Here is a 21195-nt window from a genome sequence, read left to right as displayed (position 1 = left end):
TGTGTGGGGCCATAGTTGACAACGTTTGGGGTGGCTTAGTATTGGAATATTTTTATGAAAAAAGTTGCCAAAAGTGATGTGGATGAGAGAGAAAATAAAAAATTATATTTTTGGATGATTTGGACAATGAGGTAGCCACCATTAGAGTTGCCCTACTAGCATGATAAAAATCAATATCTGAATATGAGGCGTCAAGTTCAGGGGTTGTGGCCATAAATGTTGATGGTTCAGTGGTGGCTGCTCAAACCAAGTTTAGAAACTTCCGCTCCTCTCAAACCAAGCTGAGATTATTCAAGACATTGGTGATGGACTTGGGTTAGCTTTGGATCTCAAACTCCATAATTTTTAGTTGGAAAGTGATAGCATTCCAAATTCCAATTGTTTGAGTCTGCATGCATGGTATCTGTGTTTCTTTTGGGATTGATTTGCTTGTAGTTATTATAAAATGAATTTGTACAATGCATTAAATTGCAGACTTAATGGATTTCTTTTGGAGAGTTTGATTCGACTTTGTACCGTTCGTCGGAAATGCAATGGAGTCTCTGACAACATACAAAACCCTCCCTCCTTAATCGACCCAAGACTTTCTAAAAAAAATTAAATAAATATAACAAAAAAACAAAGAAGACATTTATAACATACAACAATGACCACAGTAACACCAACACATCTATTATACCACACATCTATTATACAATATTTAAATCTAAACCTTCCATCATATTATCTACGGTTTAAAAAACTTTCCCACCGGTGCGGTTATTTTTCACAGCTGCACCACAGCAACACCCTAACAATATATCCCTAAAGAATATTCCGCTATAATATTAAAAGTTAAGAGTTTATTGCAAATATGTAAATTTGAGAGACCGAATGTTAACAACGGTCCTTAAAAAAAAAATGGTAACAGCGGTTATAAATTATAATTCACTAACTAGTCTTTTCACTTTACCCTTTTGACTCACTTCACATTATTTCACGACTCACATTCATTTCCTTCCCCTACAAGCTTATATATAAAATATTAATGTCAATAAATGAGTATTTTGACGCTTTCCTAAAACAAGGTTCCCCATTTGATGCTGATTTTGTTTTAGCAAAGCTACAATCAATTTCAGTCTATGGAAGGTAACGAACAACTTTGCTTTCTTTCTTTTTTTTTTTCTTTTTCAAATCACCAGTTGTTGTTGATCACAGCTGAAAATGATTGACACGTTGCTCCTTTAATTCATAAAACATTCTTTCTGCAGTTTGGTTGCTGAGAAATGAGTTTTAAACGAAATGAAAAGTTTATTTATTGTTGTTGTGATATTGTAAGGAGTCACATAATTTGGATACCCTTTTGGTTAATATCAAAGTTATAATTGGTAACTGATTATATGTAATGATTAATCATTATGGGGATTTGGGTACGTTGAGCATTTTTTTGATAGTTAACGCTGAACTTTATAACTTGAAGGACATCAAGACATACTGTAGCTACAAAGAAAGGAAGGAACTGGAGCAGTTCCTTATACAAATATCAAGGTAAGAGACTATTACTCTTTTTTGATACTTTTGATACGGTGAAGGGTTAGATTCAGTAAAAATAAATAAATTGAAGAAGGTAGTAAAGATGAGAAATTTATGGGTTTGGTGTTCTCAAGGGGTGTAATCTAGTGTTTCACTGATGGTGGTGTTCAATGAAACTATTGCAAATGCCTCTAGAAATATGCACTTAAACACATGGGCTGATTCATATTATTGCCAAATGCACATTAGTCTTGGTGATTGGATTAGCGCTCTGAACATCTCTCTATCGTGGTGTTTTTCAGCATGCCTTGTTGACCACGACACAAAGGAAAGAAAGATGTGTAATGCCTGTGGAGTCTTCCTTTTCCTTTATAGTGTATATTCTTCTGGTCCATTTCATTGGTTCCTTCATAAGCTCCTAAAGGAGCTAGTGCATTAATATTATATAATCCCTTAACTTTGAGCAATGTGTTTTTCTTTCTTAAAATCAATCGTTTCAATTAATGATTTATTTATCTGCAATTTTTTTTTTTTTTTATAAATGTGTGATACAAACGTGACTTATATCAAATGTCAGTTAACTCAGATGTATCTTTTGGGTTTCTAGGTTGCTCGCAATGAGGATCTGATTGAGCAGATAGGAAGGGATATATATTTTGATCTTGTAAATCATGACAAAGTTCATGATTTTCGCATTCCAAACGAAATGCCTTTCTACCATTTTAAGGTACTGATCCACGAAATGCCATTCTTTTTCATGCTCATTCAATTTGAAGTGGACTATTCACTAACATTGTTGAACAATACTCATAATGTCATAAGCTGTCCATTGCACTATAAACAGTTTTTAATTTTTTCTCTCCGAAGTAATTTTATTATTTTAAACTGTCTTTATAAAGTTAAGCTTTTGTTCTAAATATATTCTGAATATCCTTGTCTAATTTGAACTGTATATACATCATATATTTCTTCGATGTGTATTAGATACTGCTGCATGCGGGGTTTGTAGACTTGTAGTGTTAGACATAGTCACATGATATGATACATTCTCTCTGTGACTAATTCTACTTGGATGTCCTTAGCAGTTGTATCTTTAATCAAGAACTGGTGCTATCATTGGTTTTATCGCAATTTCTGTTTTCTAATCTTTAGTCTATGCGGGGAAAATAATTTCCTAAAATTTTATAATAGACTTTTGTGAATCCTTTCTCTTCTTGAATATATTTTACAATTGTTCTAAATTTTATAGAGTTTCATTAAATTTAACACTTTTTTTTCTCTAAAACTATATTTTCTCATTTTTTTGTTTGAATCCAAACAAAAGAAAATGAAATCCTTTGGAATTCATTTTTTTCCTCCTTAAAATCTGAGTTCCAAACAAAGGGTTAAGTGAGCATGAAGAAGTTACAAAATCAATTTACTGTCCAAGTGTTCTGTGGATCAGTCAATCAGTCATTGTAGACAGGGGTGGACAAGATAGAATTACGAGTTGAGGATTTTTCTGCTTGTGTCATTTCTTCATGGATATATATGGTAGATGATGTAGTAGGTATACATGAAGTCTAGAAGACCAAACAAAACAAAATAAGATGTGATGTACCTCTGGTATTTCTATATATGCACTCTAATGGCATATAGTATATACACTTATATTTCCTTGTGTACATAACGGATATACATACAAATTACACACATAGACATGTATTAATATAGGTATTTATACATGCCTCTATTTATATGAGCTTTACGTACTTGGATGTAGGGTACCGTGTAGGAAAGTAAGAAAGTGAATTGAAAAACTCAAGCATTAGAATGCTTAGAGCAGAACTTTATTATCAGTATAGGCTTGGGTGCAGCAAATCGGTTAGTTAGTTAAAGAAACCGTTGGCACAATACTTTGGTAGTTAAAGAAACTATACTTAACTGATAACTAACAGTAACTGACATTTTAACTAAACCTATTCTAACATACCCTAACTTACTTTAGCTCAAATTTATAATTGTCATGAAACTTCAAGTAATTTTTTCTTCTTCTGGATACAATATAAAATTTGACCACTACTATCACCATTACAATTACGTAGCCTTTACTCAGGAAATGGTAGCCAAAGAGTTCGGTGTACCGGTGCAATTTCAACGACCCTGGATGTGGGCAGAGCGCCAAAATCATACATACAGACCTTTTAGGCCTATGACATCGTTGGAAGAAGGAAACCCTGTAAGATCATTTAAATATTGCACATTTTATTGTTTATAATTTATATAGGTTAAGTTTCATTGTGGTTTTTGGGGTACATATTGATTTTCTGCTTATCCTCACCTAAAAAAATGTGTTAAAGATGCCAGAAATTCATAAATTTGGATCTGATCAACCCTTTCAAGAATGTAGAAGTAATGAATGACAAAGTAAAAAAAAAAAGAGAATAACTATCACTGGTGGGCTTATAAATGTTATTTCCAAGCATGCTTTTGGCATCATCAGATACAAACAACATAAAAAACTTTTTTGTTCTGTTGTCATGATAATAAAATTGAGGATGGTAATTAAGTTGCTTGCAAGCCACAATATGAAATGAATATCAGTCTATAGGTTTTCGGAAAGGAGATCTTATTATTTCTATATAATGTTCATTTGGAAGGATGGACATAAATATGAATGTAGAATTTTTTTTTTGAAAGTGTTATAAAAGAGTAAATGCTAGCAAACATTCAATTCCTGCAATGCCATCTCTAATGCTGATGATGTTCTTTGTGGAATTTCTTTTTCAAGTGACTTTAAATTTTGGCTGGCTATAGATTCATTTAATCTATCTAGTAGATGTTCTCTCAAGCATTTTTAACTTTTAGAAGGAATTTACCACTTGAAGCACTAAATTTATTTAATTTATCTTGTTCTTTCCTTGAGCATTTTAAACTTTTAAAGAGATTTTACTACCTGAACTCTTCATACATTTTATAACTAAGATGCAAATTCATGAGCTACTTTTCTATTGTCTTAGCTAGTGGTGATGTATGCACTCTTTTGTTTGTTACAAGACTGACTATTGTAGGTTGGACAAGTGAGAGAAATTTCACACACGAAGAGAAAGAGACAAGTGCTAAGGCTTTTTCTGGAAGTAGAACTTGACTGGGTAATGATTTTTCAACCATTTAATCAAACTTTATGTTGTGAATGAACACACCTAACAAGAACAGACAAATTAAACAATGACTGAACAAGAATAACAAATAAACAAATAGCAAAGTAATTAAAACCTCAGAAAAATAAAACCTGAGATTACATGGTTCGGCCCTTTGTGAGAGAGCCTACATCCACGGTAAGAACAGCCTCTTGGCTTTGATCTTTGTTAGATGATGAATTTTAGAGCTTTACAATGGTGGAAACACTTAAACCAAAAATGGAGTCTTGCTCCTACAACTCAAAGAAAACAGAGAGAACTAAGTACAAAGTACACTCTCTCTTATTTTTCAATTCCAAAACGGATTGCCTTGAACTGATCTGAAGTCTTCCTTATATACTTGGCCAAATCTGAAAGGATGGTAAGGTGTTAGTTGCTAACTAACTTAACGGTCAAAGCAGTACCCTTAGTGTCTTCTGTCCACGTGTATAAGCTCATTCATATCAAGTGGCTGAACCACATATCTCCACACTTTACCTGCTAGTTTTTCAGTTAGATCATGCATGATTTTTTCCCCACTGAAATTATAAATCCGTCATTTATCTGCTTATTTCACAATCATTCAGAATTCGCGGCCTGTTGCTCCTCCACAAAAGACTGAAGAGGATATCCTTTTATTCATTAAACTATATGACCCTTGGAAAGAAGAGCTGCGGTACTCACTCTCACTCTCTGTTGGTCTTTTGTTCTCTTTCTCTCAGCTGGTCTTATGTTTCTTCGACATCAGGTATGTAGGAAGGCTTTTTGTAAAATCAGGTGGGAAGCCTAATGGAATAGTGAAAATTTTAAACAAAATGGCTGGTTTCAATATTAATGAAGAAATTATACTTTTTGAGGTAACTTAGGATTTCACTCCTTTCAATGATTTTTTCCAAAATTTTATCACTGCCAACCTTAAAAATAAGATTCTGTAAATGTGCAGGAGATAAGATTTGAACCTTGCATCTTATGTGAACTCATTGACAACATGGTCACATTTCGTATGAGTCAGGTATATATAATTAGAGACTAATTTTGTACTGTAAACTACTTTTTGCTAGTACGGTTTTTCAATTTGGGGAGTGATTAGGGGTACAACATTTCACATGCATCTTTTTTATTTACAGATTGATTACATATTATTAGAGGCTAATTTCCTACTATAAACTATTTATAGATTATATATTCTTTTTTTTTCTCTTGGTTTTGGTCATATTCACTTTTTTCCTTTTCTGCAGCTTGAAGATGGAGACATCATTTGCTTTCAGAAATCACAAGGAATCGAGCAATGCCACTTTCCAGATGTTCCATCATTTTTTGAGTATCTTCTGACACGCAAGATATTTGCTCGTAGCTAATACTTTTGCTCTAGTAATGTTGATAAGTTTGCCTTGTTTGGTTCATGGTCAAAAGAAAAAAAAACTCAAGGGGTTTGCTTAGTGGTAAAGGGTCTTACTTGGGATGTGTGGTTTAGGCGCACGGTCCTAGGTTCGGTTCGATTTCCCCTAGCCTCAATATTTGAGGCCACCGGGACAGACTCTTGCTCGATGCGTCAGAGGCCCAATGGGATTAGTTGAGGTGTGCACAAGCGGGCCCAGACACCCATGGTTAACAAAAAAAAAAAAGAAAGAAAGATCAGTCAAAACAGCTGGTCAATATGATTTGTCCTTTCTAGCAGAATTTAGTTTGGAGTGGATTGTTCCAAGAAGTTGCTATGAATCATATGATTATATTGTTCAAGTCTTTATTGGAGGAGTAAGACACTGGAATTGTGGAGTGTTGACTGTCATGTGGATGTGGGTGGTTTGATCGGTGATAAATGATAGGATTTTTCAAGATAGAGAGAGTCAAGTCGCACTGCTGTGGGATAGAGTAAGGTTGTGTAGCAGCAGTTTGGCAAAAAAAATGTGAAAGAGTTTAGTCTTTTCTTCTTTTCTTATATTTTAAGTGATGTAATTGACCTGATTTTTTTTTCTTGTTCTGTCGTGGATTTTCTTGCATCTTTGATTGAGGTCAATATATACTGCTAGGACTCAAATAATTCAGACACAACCTAGAGAGTACTACCAGTACACAAGCTCACAGAGTAGAATAGTAAATAAACTTCCTCTATACCTACACTCTTTTATTACAAAATTTAACTCACCTTCTTGAAAATCTTTCACACTGCCCACTACTTAATTTATTCTTATTTTATCCTTTATTGGGCGCATAAGATATACTTGCAAACATTATGCTTTGATTACTATGTGAGGAGAAAGGGAAGCAAAATCCTGCTAAAGTCTATTTTTTCCTTGAGAATGGATCAAATTCAAGGGTTTAAATTAAACTAAAGACTTCTCAAGAAACATATTTTAACTGTTTTCTTAACGTTTTTGTTAGTCTTGCTGTAATTAATCAACTAATGTCCTAATTTGTGGAGGGAGACTCTGTTCAAGCTCAGCCTAGTTTGCAAACTATCAATACAAATGATTGTGTAACTGAGCTCCCTCCATCACAAAGGAACATCACTCAAGAGCAATCAACCCAAGTAGCAGTTCACTGGGACATTTGCACTCAGGCAGTAGAACTCATGTTACTTTATTAATTAAATCTTCACAACAGAATGAACACAATGCAGTAGAACTTATTTTGATGCTAGTTTCATTCTGATTGACAGAGCTCTCATTTCTTTTTCAAATTTTTTGTTTCAGGAGCCAAATGTGGTTGAAGCAGCAAGATGTTCTTCTCTTGCTTCATTTGATGCCTTGTTTGCTGACATCCAAAGCCTTTTGGAAGTAAAGGCTGTTGAGGCTGGTAGTTCAAGCAGCCTCCAACGTTCAATGCTTAGCATTGATGAGATTACAAATGCACATAAAATCGTTAAACAATGCCTTGATACGAAGCTTGGCAGCTTCATCCAGTCAGGGAGAACACGTGAATTTAAAAATTCAGTTTCTATTATGCTTGCTGTCAATTCATTTCCCGATAGCAAAGTAGATGAGATCACAAAGCTTCTGGATAACTTCAACCAAACTTTTGAACGATATGTGGGTGCAGAGCAGGACATAAGAGAGGCTGAACAGAAAGTGAGCTCAATAATTGAGTTGAAAACCTCTCTGAAGCAGTTGTCTTCTAAGTTCATACCTACCAGGAATCGAGTTGAGGAAGTTGATCGAGACATAGCAGATATGGAGAGACAGCTGGGTGAAAGGAAGGTGGAGAGGGCACAGCTTCAGAGCATTCTTGAAGATTTGGCTAGCAAAGCAACTGCATCAAGACAAGCTTTGATAAATGCTGAACTGGACATGATGCCGTTATGGCTCAAAAAAGAGGAAGCGGAGAAGACCGTTGACGACATTGAAAAGTCTTGGGAGTCATTGAAGGATCATTGCTTTCCTCTTCTTCAGTAAGCCATCACATGACATGTCATGGGAGCCCCTAACAACCATACATGAGCAAGTAGAATGAAAATTGTTGTGTATCTTCACTCTACTTGCTTTTCATTATTTTTGCTCCTATTTGGTTGTTAACTGCTGTGTTAGTGCTGATGAGTAATTTTGGCTATTAATATTGACATCGTATACATTTACAAATTGTAAAGGCTCTTATATCGCTTGATTGTCTTCCTCGTCGGATGTACTTTGTCAAAACTTTTCTAGTGAAATTTGGTCAACAATCATAATAGGAAAGGATCAACACTATCAATGTTTTCCACCATTCGAGGATGTATCCAATCTAGCATTCTTGTTGTGATCGAACCTTACTTTTCTTGAATATTCGTAAAGTTGTGGGAATGGTTTATATGTATTTATCCTACTCTATATAACAAATTCACTTGATTATTAAAAACCAAATCATTGAATATTTCAAACAAAACCTGAAATTCTAAACTTCCCTTTATCCAATAAAATCCTAAAATTTATAATTATATATACAAAAATGAAATCATCTTTCCAGTCATATTAATCATTTTTCTTATAGATCAAAATTGCTTATTCTCTTTTATGTATCCTAATTTTAGTTATTTAATTAAAGATTGTTTTGAGAGCAAATAATCAATTTTTTTTTTTGAAAAAATGATAATCTCATTAACATAATCAGTAATCCTCATAACAAGATATGCGTAATCATTGTAGAGATTAGTAAATAGTTGATTAGTTAAATTACAATTTTTTTTAAGAAGTTAAAAATTTGAGGAGTTAATCACTAATAGTGAAAAAGAAAAAGTTAAGGTGTTAATTGCTAATATATAAACTTGAGGGACCAAATGGTAAGAACCATTGTAAATTATATATAATTCAGTGACTAGTCTTTTCACTTTTATCATTTTGATTCCTCTCGTGACAAGACAACTCGCACCAAGTTTCCTTCTCCTACAAGCTTTGAAGCTTTTCCCATAAAATATTATTCTCAAGAAGGAAAGAGTCATTCAAAGGCTTCCATTCCACATTTTCCAGTTGACGCTGATTTAGTTTAAACAAGCGGCAATACCACGCTGCCATTACTGCTCTTCAACTTCAGTCTATGGAAGGTAACTAACAACTGAAATTGATTGATATGTTGCTATATTCAAACAAAAACATTCTTTTTGCTGTGTTTGGTTGCTGAGAAATGTTTCAAAATGAAAGGAAAAGTTTATTAATTTATTTTATTCTAATCTTGTGAAGGACATCAAGACATACATGAGGAAGAAACTAAAGCAGTTCCTTATACTGACATCAAGGTAACACACTATTACTCTTTTTGATAGTTTCGATTTTCAACAAACTATTTTTTTCATATTTATATACATGGTGAAAGGCTAGATTTATTAATTCTTTTTTTGAAGAAGGTAGTAAAGTTGTGATCTAGTGTTCATTGAAGCTATTATAAATACCTTTAAAAATAGACTTTTCAGTATAAATGTCCCCAAGTTTTTTCGTTATTTGGCAATTTAGTCATTAGAAATATTTTTTTGACAGGTAAATGTTTTTAAAAAATAATAGTTAAATTCTTTAAGGTAATTTTTAACAAAATTCTAAACTTTTTATAGATAATTTTGACATTTTTTTAAAATATATTATACCTTCAAATATTTTTACAAATTATATTATATATAAAAAAATTCATTCAAAAACTAATAATTTTGTGAAAAAAATAAATAATGACTTAATTGCCTATGTTTATAGAACTCAAGAATTTGATTGTCATTTTTTTAAAAAAAGGGATTGAATTACCTAAAAGCTAAAAACTTAGCGGCATTTATGCTAAAAATATGCACTTGAACACTTGTAATCATTCATGTATTAACAAATGCACAGTAGTCATGGTGATTGGGTTAGCACTATGGACATATGTAACTCCCTACTAAACCAGTAAACCAGGACAGTTACACTGTGTGTTTAAAATTATACTGGACTCATCAAGCGAGTCATTTGGATTAAAACGTATAGTTAGGGTTATGTTGACGCTGTTTTTCGTCAACTTAAATCGCAGAGCAATTAAACAACGTGTATTATGAAGAGAATGAATATTGCCTGAAATATCCTCTCGAGATCAGGCCTTCAATCTCGTCTTTTAGTTGCCTGCATTCTTCGGTTGTATGTCCGATATCTCTATGGAATCTGCAGTATTTACTAGAATCTCTCTTTGCTTTCTGGTTCCTCATGGGGTCCGGACGCCTGAAAGGGATCTGGTTTTCATTAGCCAAGTAGATATTCTCCCGAGACTCATTGAGCTCGGTATACACTTTGTACATGGAGAAATATCTTTCCCCTTCCTTCTTCTTTCCCCCTTCCGCCTCAGGATTATTCTCTTCATTCTTCTTTCGTTTAGAAGGGTTATCCACAGGGGGTTTCAAAGTCATAGGGTTTGCCGAGGTCGAGGCAGAGTTTACGTTTGTTGTAGTTACGGGCTGAGATGCCATATTCAACGCTGACCTCGCCTCTTCTACATTAACAAACCTCTGAGCTCGTTGATTGAACTCAGTTAAGGACTTCACGGGTTTCTTCTGCATGTCTTCCCAAAGAGGGCTTCCAGGCATTACCCCAGCTCGGACAGCCATTAAATGGCCGTTGTCGTCTACATCACGAGCTCGGGCGACTTCCAAATTGAACCTTGTAAGGTAACTTTTCAACGTTTCATTCGGCTGTTGCCGGACATCGGTCAAGGCAGATGCCTCGGGCCTTATTCCAATCATGGCTCTGAATTGCTTCTTGAAATCTCTAGATAATTGATCCCAAGAAGCAATTGAATGCCTCTTATATTTTTCGAACCAGCTTTTTGCTAGTCCTGTGAGCTAGGCTGGAAACAGCATGCATCTGAGCTCGTAGCCCACATTGCTCGCTCTCATAATGGTATTGAACGTACTTAAGTGACTGTATGGATCCCATCAAACAGTGGGACATGAGGAATTCAGAATCCTTGAGGAAACGGGGTGCTGGAAATATGGGGGGCGAAGGGTTCGAGTTCCTCGTCAAACTCTTCGTCCCGATCCCGACCTGGTTCATTTTCTAAGAGCCTGAACGCTCTTTCCAGTTGTTCGATCATTTCCTAGACTGGATCTACGGGAGGTCTGACTTGAAACTGGTTATCGTTGATCACAATTCCAGCTTTGCGCCTCCGCACAAGATTCTTGTGTCCGTTGAGGTGATCCCTCAAGTTTGGGTTCGAGGGGTTACCATTACCCCAATTCTGGTTTAGGTGTTCCCGTAAATCTGGATGATTCCTTCGATTCCCAGTATTTTTGCGTCCCTAGTCATACATACTGACCGATCTAGTATCTCCCGAGCCTTCACTGATATGGCTCGTCGTGCGGTTGTTTCGAGACGGGTTCCTTTCTGGTTGTCTTGCCTCAATAGTGTGAGATCGAGACATTTGGCTTCTCGTGGGTTGGGTACCTCCATGCCCCCTGGTGGTCTTCCCATTCCCATGTTTTTGCCCCGCTCGCCTTTCCCTATCACCCTGAGTCGGTTGCGTGTTTCTCCGAGTTGGTGAGGGATACCTTATCGGCGATGGTGGGTGCCTTATAGGTGATGGTGGCTGCCATCCATTACGGGGCCTAGAAGGTCCCGAGTTTGCCTGTGTTGGTTCAGGAACGTTCTATGTGTAACCAGGATTTTGGGTCCGAGCCTCCGTGGGGACTCAGTTATTCCCAAACTCGGCCGGTATCTCAGCAGTTGAGTTGGCAGGAGCTGCAGCCCAGGTACTTCTCTGGGGCCTTGAGGGAGCAGGCTGTTCTGCAGGTGGCGAAGGTTCCGTTCTTCGTGTGACGTTTTTGCGAGGCCGCCCACGAGGCCTGCGTGGTGGAACATGAACATCTCGTGGAGGTGGAGCTTGGGCCTCAAGCAGAGGTGGGGGCTGAGCCGCCTGCGCCCCGGCAGCAAGTTTGGCTAGCTCCTCGTTACGTTTCTTGGCCTCTGCCAACTGTTTTCGCAGCTGACGGTTTTCAAGCTCCACAATAGGGACATCGTTCAGGGTTGTAGTACATGTCCTTGTCGTCCCTGGGGGCCGGTGGTGCTGGTGGTCCTCGAGAGTCAGAGGAACTACTCCTCTCATCAGGGTCCGAATTCATCATAGGCTGCTTCCCAGGGCGCCGGGGGTAGTCAGCTTCTTCGAAGATTTCCTCCTCAGGAATATTAGGATCATTCGCGGCCATAGTTGATTTAGGGAGGCTTCTTCGACTGAATAGACTCACGTACGTACTGCTTAATGCTCTCAATGAAAGCACCAAACTGTTGACGTCGTTTTTTCGTCAACTTAAATCGTAAAATAATTAAACAACGTATACTATGAAGCGAATGAATAATGAAGAAAGACAAGAGGGTTTTACGTGGTTCAGCAGTTAACTTTGTCTAATCCACGAGTCTATGTTATTAAGGCTTAAAGAATTCTGGAAATTCTTTAGAGATGAATTACCCAGAAATTATTCTCCAGCCAAAAGAAATCGATCATTTACAAGTGGTCATTCCTCCTCTATTTATAGGGGAGATTACAGAGTTCATTCCCACATATTTCAGGAAGATATTCTGTATATCAATTTAAATCATGACATTAAATACAATACCTCCTACATATATGGAAACGTCCCATAAGAATCGAAATGGATAGTAGACTAAATAATATCCCCTAAATGTTGGGATTATCAACAATAAATATGTTCATATGTAACGGACTATCCCAGATTACTCATCGGGTTTTCGAGATCAGCGATCGACCTTGTGGCTGTTGAGACTTATGGTATTGCTACGAGCTTGCCATCCCACCTCAGGACATGCTCGGAGTAGATTGACACTGTCGAAGCCATCATACTCGAGCCTGCACTTCCCAAGCTCGGACTATTTAATCCGAAGGCAATCGATAACGGATGTATCCCAACGTCATGTCATTTCGAACTCAGAAAGCATCCCGAGGTTACACATCTTCAGGTCATTATTTTACTTCAGAGATCTTACAGCTGGACCATACAATGCTTTCATATATTTCGAGCTCACACTTGACGAGTCCAGTTTTCGAGATCATAACCTCTGGTCTCGAAATCTGGGTGTAACAGGTTAATTAAAAATTTGGTATAAGGTTTTTCGTCAAATGATTGCTGCTTTTACTTAAAAGATTTAGTATATACACGAGATAAAAAAAAAAGGTTTATAATTGATACAATGGAAAATAAACAAAGTACATGACAGTCATCCTAAGCGACAAAACCACTAAACCTTAAATCTCCAAAAGAAGTCTCGACCGTGGACCGCCTCCGAAGCTTTCCAACTCATTGCTGGTCCAGGTTCCCCTTGCCCTTACCTGTACCATGTAGCGCCAAGGCCCACCAAGAAAACTCAATTAAGTATACAGACAATCAACAAATTACAATTATAAACAACGCTCTAACAATTTATTCAATCTGTTTATGTGGCCATAGGGCCACCCAAGTGCACCGCACTTGCCTCGTTCAGATCGATATAGAGTTGGACACACTCACGCTCTAGTTTCTTTTCAAGCAGCCATAGGGCTGTACCAGTGCGCATCGCACTTCCAAATATAAACAGACACAATACATATATAACTCAACTATGTAAAGCACAATTATTCACACTCAAACAAACATTTCAAAATAGAGTTATAGCCAGTTCAATCACAGGGGTTTAAGCCCTACTTTCAATAAGGGTGCAATTTTCTTACCTCGAGTTCTGTGCGAATGACGATACGACTTCAAGTATGATCTCGAGCCTTGCTGAAATCTAGTCACAACATAAACATACTCTTACTAGGGGCACCGTGCGGGGTCGCGCCCATATAAACTTTGGGGTTTATGGGGTACTGGCGCAGTCGCGCCAAAGATCACGAAACCCCAAATCAAAACCCAATTCCTAAGGTTCTAGGACCCTAGCGCGACCGTGCTAGGTTGCTAGAAACCTAAAATTACGTAGAAACTCAAGTGTTCTTCCCCAATTGTTTTCCCTGCGAATTTACTTACAAAACCAAGCCTAAAACTAGACCCCAAAAGAGCTTACAAGCAAATTTACACCCCCAATCAACCATAAAACAACAACAAAACTCAACCCCAACGTCAAGACACTCGGTACTAGAACAAAAACACATTAAAGCCAAGATTTGCATCTTTTGAGTTTTGAGCCAACCCTTGCCTTAATCCAAGAATCACAGCCCAAATCCAAGTGAAGATCAGCCACCAATCCTGTTTTCCACCAACAATACCAATATCAAACATCCCTAGAAATGTTAAGCTATCAGAACCACCTTAATTTCTAAAGAACATCATCAAAACTACGAGGAACACCCAAGCAAAAGAATGAGAAGGTCAAAGGGCTTTACCTCTAAGTTGTGATCCGAATTTTGTGCCAAAACCACACTCTTAACAGTTGGCAATCTCCTCTTGAGCTCAATCTTCTCCCAAACTCTCCAACCTTAGCTTGTAATTCCCCCTAGCTTCAAGACCCCTCAAGAAAGGAAACCAAATGAGTGTGAGGAGAAAGCTAATGTGAAGGTGAGATGAGTTTCAGGTTAGTTCAATTTTGTCTATTTTCATGATAAAAGACCATTTTACCCCTCCCCTTGGCAAATCTTTAAACCACTCTCAAGGGTGTTTTGGTCAATTTGCCCAAAACCCCACTAAACATCAATTAGCACCCTAAATTCTCAATTAATTTACTAATCCTCCAAATATTAATATTTCCTCCAATAATTTCCAACCTATGCAAAATTAGCGAAATACCCCTTGGCTCGCCCGAGCCGAGTGTAAATCCTCGTTGTGACTTTTCCGCCAAATTGCTCATAAGGATCGACTTAAACTAGATATCGCAAATATATCCACATGATAATGCGGTGTCAATCACATAACACAATTACAATCATACCCTCAACGGGTCAAAATTACGAAAATGTCATTTTAAACGAAAACAGGCCCACAAGCATATTTAACACACATAAACATGCATAAGCAGTCATATCATAATATAACTTATATATTTCACATAATCACACATATATTCTATTAAATTCACATATAAATCTAATTAGGCCCTCCCGACATACTAATCGAGACACTAAGCCTTATTAGCGAATTTGAGACGTTACATCTCTATAATGTGGTGTTTACTCAGGGTGCCTTGTAGACCACGATACTAAGAGGAAAAAGGATAAAAAAAGGGATACAAAATATAACTTGTGGATCGTAAACATGTTTTTTTTACGAAAGTCCAATTTCATATAGAAAAGTTTTGCTGCATTAGTCTCAATTCATTGGTAGAATTTCTTTTAAACAAGTGAATTCATCATCTGTCGAAAGTACATGCTTAATTGCTAATCTAAAAAATAATATTAGGAAAGACAGGTAACAAGTAAAAGAGAATACTAAGAAAAATATAGTCTCGTATCTCCAAGACACCAAATATGAGAAGCTAAAGGAATTACAACGAAAAGTTTCATCTACTCTAAATGTAAAATCTGCCAACATCTTTTGATTAAAATAAGCTATTGGAAGACAAACTATAGTTTGAAAAAGCTTCACCTCAAACATCTTCTAGCATTAAACAACATCATCCTCTAGTACATAGTTTTCCTTCCAAAACCAGCATTAAACAACATCATCCTCCAAACCATAGTTTTCCGGCCAATACTACAAAATAAATAGATAAAAGTATATGAGCACATAAACTTAGCCAATACTACAAAATAAAAAGATAAAAGTATATGAGCACAAAAACTTAGAAAACTCACGTGAAAAGATTGAGGAGAAATATATACAATATAACTATATAATGTGTGGGAACCGTAAACATGTTTAATGTGTGGGGGAAGCATTGCTCTTTTCTTAAAGTGTGTATTCTTCTGCTATATTGGTTGCTTCATAATTGCGTAAAGGAGCTAGTGAATTGATATTACCAAATTTCTCAAGATAGTATTCCCAAGCATGACCAAGATATGTGCAAATGACTTGTTTTAGGTCATTGGGTGATGAGTTAAGGAATCATAAACCTACTAAAGTAATGTTTTTCTTTCTCAAAATCAATAAATTCAAATGATGATTTTTTTTTAAAAAAAAAACCGATCTGTTTGAATGTAGATATAAATGTGACTTATCAAATGTCGTGTAACTTATATGTGTATCTTGTGGGTTTCTAGGTTGCTCGAGACGGTGATTTGATTGCACAGATAGGAAGGGGTATATATTTTGATCTTGTAAATCATGACAAAGTTCGTAATTTTCGTATTCCAAACCACATACCCTTCTACCAATTTAAGGTATTGATCTTTGTGCCCATTCTTTATGTATATTACTATTTTCTGTATATTAGAGTTCCACATGGAGATAGTATGAGAAACGCAATACGAAAGATAATATTGTAAATATATATGTTTTCAAGAAAATTATCTATACATTAAAGTTTCATAGGAAGTTTGTGCAAAGAGATAAAACTTATAAATATGGATGAATGACCTGTTAGTTTTAATACAATCAGCAATAACCAAATCAGGGCCGCCCTTAGGCATAGGCGGGTCAGGCCTCTGCCTAGGCCCCAAATAAAAATGCCTCAATTTTTTCTATACAAAAAGGCCCATAATTTTACAAAAAAAAAAAATTTATATATAAATATTGTAAAAATATCAAAAAATTTTTTAGACCCTCAATGCTTACGGGTCGGCCTTGAACCAAATTATTCAATCAGCATAATCAATGCTCATATCAACTAAGATCATTATTTTATTTAGGGATATTTGTGGCAAAAGTACTTAAAGTTTGGAGAAAATATCTGGCATAGACTCAATCTTTTTTTTAGCGGGTAAAGTACCCAAAGTCAGTAAAATAGTAATTCTGTCAGTCTCTGTCTGTTACACTCGGTTAGGTGATGACTGGGACGACACTTGTTACCACCTGATTGGGCCTTCTCATAATTAAAAAATAAATTTATTTAATTGATTTTAAATTAGAAAAATCAATTAAAAATTAATTTAAAATAATAATAATGAAATCTGATTTAAAAGTACAGAAAATAATAATATAAGAATATTTAATTCTTATATCTCTTCTAATTCTCTCCACCAAAACCTAAAACCCAAAACCTAATTAGATATGCCTCCATCGTTTTTTCTTGTTGTTGTTGATGCCGGCGGCGATGGGAAGGCAAGGACAACATCGACAGGCTCGAAGCATGGCAGCGACGTGGGTCTGGTTTTGGGTTAGGGAAGATGCGAGGCAGTGGCGCGGGTATGGTTCTAGTTGGGGTAAATTAGGTTGGTGTCGTCGAGTTGGGGAAGATGAGATTACGTTCCAAAATCTGTAATTTCTCCACCTTATCGCCGACCATGGAGGACTGTTTAGGGGGAACTATCAGAGAGGCTGGACATGGGGCAGGCTACTTGTCAAATACATCAACTAGCCAAGGATGATGATTTGGGTAATGGGTATTTGGATCTCTGTTTTTGTTTTATGGTTTGAATCTAATGGTTTGATATGATATAGGCTTGAATGGTTTGAAATAACCTAGTTCTTGAGGTGTTTGTTGTATAGAATATTTTATGGGTTTGAGATTGAAGTTGGGAAGAAAGAAGATGAGGGCTTGAGGCTTCTGCTTGGTCGTCGACGAGCTAGAGAGAACACTGAATGGGTAAATTGGGTGAAATCTGAGTTTTTTTTTTATGTCTTAGATTTTGAATGAGTACAAATTTGGGTGATTTTAATGTTAATGTTTGATTTTGAGTTGAATTGGATATTGAAATTTTAAAGATTTGTATATGTTGGGTTTTAGATTTTTGTTGATGATTTGTTGTTAGAATGGAAGTTTTGTGGGATTTGAAGTTTTTGTTGATGATATAGAGCACGATCAGTTTAGAATTAGTTAGATTTTAGTTTTTAATTTATGTTTTTCTTTTTTATTTGTTTTAATCTAGTATTTTTATGTTTAAAAATCAAATAATAATAATTTAATAAATTAATTTTAAAAATAATTTTTATTTTTTTTTAGTTTTTTAAAATTAAACCTAGGTATAATCTGGAGCCTATACGTGTTTACTATGGCCCACTAACGGAGACCCTATTGACGGAATTGGACGGAATTACAATTTTAGGATGTTTGGGTACTTTACCTGCTAAAAAAAAGGTTGGGTCCATACCGAGTATTTTTTTCAAACATTGGGTACTTATGCTGCAAAATAAAATTTCTTAAGTTGTTAGACAACCATTATTCTCTAAAACAATTGATCTCAAAACAAAATACAAAACCAAAAAAAAAATATCATCTCATTCGACTAATTAGTGATCCCTGACCTTGCCTAACAAAGAGATGTCCCTGAAATAGGGGATTGGTTGATCGGAAAGCTCGGGCAGGAGTAGGACATTCCATAAAAATATTTCTGATCAGCACCTCTCAAATCTCATTTTTTGATCGACAGGTCGGGTGAATTCTAAGGTTCCTTATTCCGGTTGTAAAGCGGAAGAAAAGGGAGAATGGGCACAACCCCACCAGCAGCCCGCGTTTTCGACCCGATGTCAACCATCACAAAATACAAAACCAATAAAAAAAAATATAATATCAATCTTCACTTCTTTTTATAATCTAATTGTCCAAAAAAAAGTTAGTTTGGCGCATGAATAATAACAAATTAAGTCACTAAAAAAAATTAATCACCAAGACTTTTTAAACATTCAAGTATTAAAGCCTTGTTTCCATTATAATCTTTGATTTTTTTTAAAAATTATAAAAGTATCCGTGACGGGTCACAGGGTGGGTCGGGTCTGACCTGCCCCATTAAGGGCGGGGCATCGCGGAGCCCTGCCCTGTCGCCCCATATTGCCAACCCTAAATCTGTCAAATACAACAAAACACCCAAAGAGAGCAAAGATGCAAGAGAGAAAAACAATGGTGAGGAACCCTTACAAGAATGATACCACACTATGCCTTTTTCGCCCATATTCAATATTTATTACATGTTCAACTAAGGGGTAGAATTGGGCTTATTGGACCTCAGTCATTAGTGATGGTGGACTAAGGTTTAATGAGCTAATCTATAGTCATTAAGGTGCTACAATATGTCTCAAATGCAATTAGTAGTGTTAAACATACCATTATGTGTATTAACAATTAATAGACACTTCAATTAATAGTTGTGAATACATAATTATGTTTGTGATTATATTAGTACATATAACACCCATTAAAGAAAAGCCTTACCCAATTCGCTATAGATACTTAGTGATACATAATGGAGTGCTTATTTGGGACAATTGCTTGTGTTTTGATTGTAGATGATGTAGCAGGAATACATGAGTTATAAAAGACCGAACTAAACAAATAAGATGTAATTGACCTTTGGTATTACCATCCGTGTACTCTCATTGTCATTGCATATAGTATATACACCTATATTTCCTCAAGTACATAATATTTATTATATTATGGCACAAACATGTGTGTATATATATATTCTATATAATAAGTGTGGAGATAATAGAAATTTTTAGTTTTAAAGTTTTTTTATTTTATTTTTTCGCTAACTTTAATGAAATATTATTATATTTAACATAGATTGTAAACATAATTTAAACTTAAATAAATAATTAAAATAAGATATTTTTGAGATATTTTACAATAATAATTATTTAAAAATAATAAAACCATAAAAATTTAATTAAACTTAAAATTAATATTATATTAAACATTGTTATACCCAGATTTCGAGCCATAGTAAATATGACCTCGAAAGCTGAGTTCGCAACAAATGGTCTCGTGAAGATTAGAGTGATCTAGGATTGTAAGTCGAGCCTGCAAAGTATGATGTATGATCTCGAGTGTGGTGATCTCGAAATGACTTCGATCTCGAAAGGTAGCTCCGAGAACACCTTCATCTTCAGGAACTTCGGAGCATGGTTCTTGAGCTCGATATCCCATCTCGAAAGAAACGTTAGCTCGGGAGATGTCAGTGGCTCGCACAATGACATGAGACCAGAAATGCTGGAGCCTTGAAGATACGCTATAACCACCTTGAACATCTACAAGTATAATAACTATGAGAGGTAGCCCTCATTAATTGATGTAAATCCCCAAGAATTGTGGGATATTATTTAATACAGTTATACGCCCCCTGGTCTTTGGGGGACGTTTCCTTTAATATCTGATTATTGGCATTTAAAGCCAATATTTGTATTCACAAAAGAGTAACTACCCAAAATATGTGGGATAGTATTCTGCACCCTTCTCTATAAATAGAGAAGGCATGCACCATTGTAAAGGACCGAAATTCTGATCCTTGAGAGAGAACTCTGGAAAATTCTTGCTAAAGAATTGTTCAGAGATTAATCTTGAGATTAATAACAGAGACTCGTGGACTAGGCAGATTTAACTGCTGAACCACGTAAAAAACCGTGTTTGATTTGTTTGTTTATTTTTGGCCATTGTCTTAAATTGTTTACGTGCTCTCTTCTTTTATCTGCTGACGAAAAACGGCGTCAACAAACATATAATATATAATATTTTGTTGTTACTACCAAATCTAAAAATTAGAACAAATATAAACTTAAACAAAAATAAATACATTAATAATTAATTAAAATATATAGGATATTTTTAAGATATTTTATGATAATTTAAATAATTAAATCATATTTATTTAAAAATAATAAATGCGTATATATCATTTTTTTATCTTATAAATTTGTGTGATAGTTTTTTTTTTATCAAGTGAGTTCATCAAATTCACCAAATGACATTGTGAGATATATTAAAAACTAAAAATAGTTTATACACATACTATTGTCTACACTATAACTTTTTCTATTATTATTTTATTTTTATTATTAATTTCTTTTTAAATATTATTATATTTTATATATTTCATGTAGCCATGTAAATATATATATATATTAACGTTGTGTTTAAATGTCATATACGTAGATTATTGATATAAATATTTATATATATTATAGAACTATAATTTATTTTATTAGATATATATATTTAAAAATATAATGAACCAATTTTTATTAAAATTATTGATAATGTTTACAACTTTAAAACTAAACAAACGTATATTGTACGTTACTTCTACCTAGTATGTA

The 21195-nt window shown here is 35.2% G+C and overlaps 2 protein-coding genes across 5 annotated transcripts in view; both read left to right on the top strand.

Annotated features, from left to right (window-relative positions):
- The first annotated feature begins 963 nt into the window (after positions 1-963).
- On the top strand, positions 964-8408 carry LOC133804815 (uncharacterized). The gene is made up of 12 exons (XM_062242937.1): positions 964-1128; positions 1460-1527; positions 1815-1888; positions 2120-2239; positions 3608-3730; positions 4563-4643; positions 5258-5346; positions 5419-5527; positions 5614-5682; positions 5909-6010; positions 7093-7230; positions 7364-8408. The coding sequence occupies exons 1-12, from the start codon at positions 1028-1030 to the stop codon at positions 8060-8062; spliced, it is 1773 nt and encodes a 590-aa protein (XP_062098921.1). The 5' UTR covers positions 964-1027; the 3' UTR covers positions 8063-8408.
- A 594-nt stretch (positions 8409-9002) lies between these two features.
- The window catches only part of LOC133804814 (uncharacterized), a 29137-nt gene continuing 16944 nt past the window's right edge, over positions 9003-21195 (top strand). The window contains exons 1-3 of one of the 4 annotated variants that reach the window (XM_062242935.1): positions 9003-9183; positions 9320-9375; positions 16266-16385. In XM_062242935.1, coding sequence (XP_062098919.1) covers positions 9177-9183; positions 9320-9375; positions 16266-16385 — 183 coding nt within the window. In that variant the 5' untranslated portion in view covers positions 9003-9176. The remainder of the gene's footprint in view (positions 9184-9319; positions 9376-16265; positions 16386-21195) is intronic. The other 3 variants (XM_062242933.1, XM_062242934.1, XM_062242936.1) reach the window with 3 other exon arrangements.

Source organism: Humulus lupulus, chromosome X (assembly GCF_963169125.1).
Source record: "Humulus lupulus chromosome X, drHumLupu1.1, whole genome shotgun sequence".
Lineage (NCBI taxonomy): Eukaryota > Viridiplantae > Streptophyta > Magnoliopsida > Rosales > Cannabaceae > Humulus > Humulus lupulus.
Note: the sequence above shows the minus strand (reverse complement) of the source record. Positions and strands in the feature narration are given on the sequence as shown.

What these genes read in the sequence shown, in the direction of transcription:
- LOC133804815 (XM_062242937.1), top strand. Translation starts at nt 1,028, where the DNA reads ATGTCAATAAATGAGTATTTTGACGCTTTCCTAAAACAAGGTTCCCCA. An exon ending in TGCCTTTCTACCATTTTAAG is followed by an intron (nt 2,240 to 3,607) that starts GTACTGATCCAC and finishes GCCTTTACTCAG; the next exon opens with GAAATGGTAGCCAAAGAGTT. An exon ending in AAGAAATTATACTTTTTGAG is followed by an intron (nt 5,528 to 5,613) that starts GTAACTTAGGAT and finishes GTAAATGTGCAG; the next exon opens with GAGATAAGATTTGAACCTTG.